A 5,589-nucleotide genomic window follows, 5' to 3' on the forward strand; every position below is an offset into this window, starting at 1 on the left:
TCAAAGAGCAAGTAGACAAAGATTACCTAAAACGCGTGAAATGAGATAGAGGAACGCCGCTGATAAGAGCTTGATCATCTAGGTTGCTATCGGAGATATCAAAAAACTATCAATTAATAAAATTTTTATGATATTAAGATAAACATTTTATCAGTTGACAATTTTTTGATATCTTTCTTGAGAACCGAGATAATTGAGTTCAAAGAGAAAGTACAGATTTTTCAGTGATAAGTACATAACAAAGTTTGATGCTCTGACAAAGTAGGTCAGAGTATTGGAGCTTGCTGAAGTTTTTTGAAAATATAAAGCAAGAATAGAGCTTCATTTTTGTAGTTGACAACTTTTTTGTAGGAATTTCAGAAAATGAGATATAGCGCTTGAAACACGTCAAGTGCCAAAAAATCTGAATATGTGAACACCAACCACTGTACACCACCACGTCAAAATGCAGATTTTTGAATTTGATCATGTTTATACTCATTTGAAAGCCTAAAATGCGCAAAGTTCGAAAATCAAGGCTTCACAAGAATTGGACAGAAACTAGCCGAGTTGTGCTCGAAAGAGCTTTTTTTTTAAATTTTTCTTTTGACAAAAATAGGTCATGGCTATACTCATTTGAAAAGTCAGAACGCACTAAATACAAAAATCAAGGTTTTACAAAGATTGGATAGAAATTGACAGAGTTAAGATTTTCAGTTTTCCCGGGTTTTTTTGGATTTTGAAAACTTCGAAAATCCTCAGGCTTCCGGTATATGCGACTCTACGTGCAAGAAGATTTTTACACACATTGTAACAAATTTCACAATCATCGCGTTGTCACTAAAAATCCGGCTATCTGTGTGCGTGTGAAAAATTCCCAAAATGTGAGGTTTTGTTTTTTTCATCACCTCCAAAGAATCTCTGCGTCTCTCTTTCTTATCACTCTCTCTCTCTCTCTCCCCCCAAAATCTCAAGAAGCCCATCTTCTTGTTTCGAACGCAGGACACTTTTTCTCTACACCCTCTCTCTCTCCAGGAGCACCTTCTTGGCTCCGGACGGGGGGCGGAGCCTAAAAGATTGCCGCGCGGAATCGGGGTGGCTTCTCCCGCCCCGGGTACAGCCGCGACAAATATAAAAGGTACGCGGTGGCATTTGGAGAAGAATACAGAGCTTCATTTCTCTAGTCTTTTCCCCCTATAATCACCCCCATTTTTTGTTTCAAATGGCAGCCCGCAGAGCAGCTTTCGTTTTCGTCGCCTTGCTGGCAATCAGCAGCGTCTTCGCTGAAGAGGAAGCCCCTGCCAAGGTAACCTTTTTTTAATTGCTTAACTATCTAATTTTTTATTTATTGGAGCCCCCGGCCCTTACTCCTTGTGCCTGAGAAGCTTTGAGCTTGTTAGTTCCAAATTTCTTTAGTCCTAATTCCTAATAGAACTTTTGAGTTTCTTGTTATACAAACATTAGAATTCATAGAATCCATTAGGCTTGCCTGTCCAGGCCGGATGTTTGTACGTAGTACCTTTCATGGAGGGGACAGGTATAGGAGCATAATAGGGCATAATAGAGCATGATCGGAGCATTTTCTAGAATCCTAGGGAGCTAAGAATCCATTACTTGCGGATCCATCAGGCCACCTTGGAGTAGCCGAGAGGTTTACCCCTTGGGTTAGACCCATGGGTTCCGAATTAGCCAGCTGACACTAAGCCTATGAAACTGGTATAGTTCGGTTCACTTTGGCTAGCTCTGACCAGTATAGGACACCCTTGGGGTTTTTCATATTGGCTTAGGCCAGCTTAAACCACGCTACTTTTAGCTTAGGATAGCTTAGGCTAGCTCAAACCACGTTTTTTAGGCCTAGGCTTAGACAAGCTGAAATTACGCTTAGGCTTAGGCTTCGACTAGTTAGGCTTTGGCATAGAAAAGCCCTAACCAAGTAACTTCTAGCCCAGGCTTAGGCTTAACCTACGCTACCTATGGCTTAGTCGATTCTTAAACCGATCCTAACGTCTAGACGATCTCCGATAGCTCCTCACACTCAAAACTCGCCGGCTCTCAAGAACCCAAAGAGTCAGCTGTGTCTTCTTCATTTTCGTCTTCCATAAAAACAGGAAAAATTATAGTGTAAACAAAGGGAATCGGGAGCCCACTAGCCTCCCATCCCTCCCGAGTGCTCCGCGCAGAACTCTAAGCATACAATAGCCGCCACCCCAAGAACTAAACAATGCTCACACACACATACAGAAAGAATTTCCAAAATAACCCTCTTTTCTACAGAACGAGACCGGATTGGCTCTATCGCGTGCCAAGCGTCAGTGCTGTTCGTCAAGCTCCAACTCTTGCTGCGGCAACAACAACAACGTGCAGTGCGTGCCAGTTTGCCTCCAACAGTGTCAATCGTCCTGCCAAACCGTCCAGTGCGTGCAGCAGTGTCAGCCAGCCTGCAACCAGCAGTGCGGTGGTGGAAACCAAGTGATCCTTCTCCCACAAACCAGCTCCTGCAACCAGTGCCAACAACAATGCATCAGCTCCTGCGCCACCCCAATCTGCGCCCAATCCTGCAACAACCAATGCTCTAACCAGTGCGGAAACTCGGCTCCACAAATCGTCGTCCTCCAACCACAACAGAACCAGTGCGGATCCTGCCAATCGTCCTGCCAACAGACCTGCCCAACCTGCAACTGTCAATCGGCTTGCGCTCCAGCTTGCGGAAACAACAACAACAACCAGCAAATCATCGTCGTCCAACAAGACAACTCTTGCTCGTCCAACTGCAACAACCAATGCTCCAGCTCTTGCTCCACCCCAATCTGCATCCAGTCCTGCCAGTCGTCCTGCCAACAGGCCTGCCAGCCAACCTGCCAGCCACAATGCATGCCATCCTGCTCGTCTAGCTGCACCTCCAACCAGGCCCCAATTGTGATCGTCGCCCAGCAAGGAGACTCCTGCTCCAACTCGTGCTCCAACCAGTGCCAATCCGCCTGCCCAACCCCAATCTGTGTTCAACAATGTAACTCGCAGTGCCAGAACCAGTGCTCCAACTCGTGCTCCGGAAACAGCTGCAACCAACAACAGGTAGGATATGAGGTTTAGCTTAAAGCTTAGTTTGGATTAGCCAGCTAACGCTAAGCCTATAAAAATGATCCGTGCTCCTTTGACTAGCTCAGACTAGCTCAAACGGCGCTACCTCTAGCATAGGCTTAGGCTTAGGCAAGCTTATACCACTCTTAGGCTTAGGATTAGACTAACCTAAACCAGAATACCTTTGGCTTAGGCTAATTCTCAATCTCCTATAGCTCACTAGCTCCTCAAAACCACTCCGATACTTCCAGGTCATCGTCCTCCAACAACAAGACAACTGCCAGAACCAATGCCAATCCTCTTGCATGAACACCTGCCAATCCTCGGCTACCGTACTCCAGTGCCAGCCAATCTGTCAACAGACCTGCCAGAACACATGCCAACAAGCCGCCCAAATCGTCGTCCCATGCCAATCGACCTCTTCCGGATGCGGATGCTCCTCCGGATACTCCCAATGCGGAGGATCGTGCTGCCGTCGTCGTTAAGCGGTTTCTGTCCCACCCAACGACCCCTTATAACCCCCCGAGTGATCCATGTAACTGGATGTACCGTGTCCTAAGTTACCGTATCCGCGTTTTTCATGCGACAACTTCTGTTTTCGTTTTTTTTTCTCTCTCTGTGTCTCTCTGTCTCTCTTCCCCCCTACTTCTCACATAACTTTTAATATATGACATTGTCTGTAAATAAGTGGTAGCAATGTGAGTTGTCCCAATTTTACCTAATTATTCGTTTTTTATGATTATTTCATTGTCCGGGATGTTTCGACAATAAATTATTCCTAATTTAAAAGCTCTTGTTTTTCGAAAATTTAAAAAATCAAAATTTTAACTTTGAGCCAATTTATCTCGGCTCTTATAAAAGATATCAAAAAGCTGTCAACTGATAAATTGTAGATCATAATATCATTAACATTTTATCAGTTCACACATATTTGTTATTTCTTATAAGAGCAGAGATAACTGAGTTCAAACTTGACAGTGTGGATGTCGGCTCTTCTATCCAAACGGAAAAAGGAGGCGGAGCCTATAAAAAGTAATTTCCCAAGTTTCTGGGTCTTTTCTCTTTTATCATGCTTTCCTTTGTTTTCTCCCCCCCCCCCCCCTTGCTCTGTCCTAACGTCCTCGCGCCACAACTGTACCCCATCACGCGACGTCTCTGCGATCACAACGTTCTCTCTCCCTCAGTAACATTTTTATACATCTTCCACCTGGCACGACATGTTGCCCCAAAGTTCTCTAGCTTCTTCTTCTTGTTTTTTGTTATTCTCCCGCCACAGGAAACTGTATTTTTGAAGTTTTGAATTTCTGAAAAACACCACCCCAATTCTTGAAGTTTGAGCTCAATTATCTCGTCTCCGATGAGAGATATCAAAACTTTGTCAACTAATAAAATGATTATCACTATATCAGCTACATTTTATCAGTTGACATATTTTTGATATCTCTTACAGAAACTGAGATAATTGAGCTCGAAGTGCAAGAGTTATGAATTCTTGGACCGTATTGTACATTTTGAAATCTTTTAATTTTGCTTTTGTCTTCGATTTTAGAAATTTTAGGACTTTTAGGATTTCAGGATTTTCAATATGTTAAAGATTTTCAAGATTTCCCAAATTTCTAAAATTTCCAATATTTCCAAGATTTTAGAATTTTCAAGATTTACATGATTTTAGGATCTTCAGGATTTTAAGATTTTCATGATTATCAAGATTTTTAAGATTTTCAAAGTTTTCAAAATTTCTTGATCATCAGGATTTCAAGGATATTAAGATTAACAAATTTTCGAAGATACAGAATTTCAAAATTTGAAAATTCGGAATTTTCCAAATTTCGGATATGCAAAGATTTTCATGACTTCAAAATTTCAAGATTTTTAGGATTTTTATGATTTCTGAACTTCCGAGTTTCTTAAATTTCTGAAGTCCTAAACTTCTGAATTTTCAAGTGAAAAAACTGAAAATTTCAGATTTTTGGAATTTCTGGAATTTCCCAAAATTCAAAAAGTCGGAAATCCAGAAAGTCAGTAATTCAAAATAGCGAAATTCGGTCCAAATTCATCTAGCGCTTTTTTAGATTTTTCGGTACTAGGCTGCTTCCAAGCGGTATATCTCATTTTCTCGAATTCCCACAAAAACGTTGTCAACTACAAAAATGAAGCCCTATATTTATTCAGTAGACCCACCAATTTCCACATTTTATCTGACAAAATTACGGTATTTTCTAGGCGTCTAAACTTGCCAATTTTTCAACTAAAAAGCCGACACAAAGCTGGTAATAGTGGTACCGTTATGCCGCGTTCAAAGTTGATTTCCAGGAGAAATTTCCTGGAAAAACGCTGTCCAAAGCTGCCATTGTTTTCCAGAGACCTTCGCTTCAAAACCCGCCGTAAATCGACATGAATCAACAGAAAAAACACAGTCAAAACGAGTGCTACAGTAGTTTAGTGTTACTGTAAATCTGGAAAACAAAGACAGCTTTGGACAGGTTTTTTCCAGGAAATTTCTCCTGGAAATTAACTTTGAACGCGGCATTA

At 41.9% G+C, this 5,589-nt stretch overlaps 1 protein-coding gene across 1 annotated transcript; it reads left to right on the forward strand.

Moving 5' to 3' along the window:
- Positions 1 to 1,201: 1,201 nt before the first annotated feature.
- Cbr-abu-14 lies at positions 1,202 to 3,542 on the forward strand (the record flags this gene model as incomplete). The annotated part of the gene is made up of 3 exons (XM_045241689.1): positions 1,202 to 1,285; positions 2,254 to 3,051; positions 3,273 to 3,542. 3 exons carry the CDS (start codon positions 1,202 to 1,204, stop codon positions 3,540 to 3,542), a joined length of 1,152 nt encoding a protein of 383 aa, XP_045091713.1.
- Positions 3,543 to 5,589: the final 2,047 nt, after the last annotated feature.

The sequence above is a fragment of the Caenorhabditis briggsae genome (assembly GCF_000004555.2).
Source record: "Caenorhabditis briggsae complete genome, chrII, whole genome shotgun sequence".
In the NCBI taxonomy this organism is placed as follows: Eukaryota; Metazoa; Nematoda; class Chromadorea; order Rhabditida; family Rhabditidae; genus Caenorhabditis; species Caenorhabditis briggsae.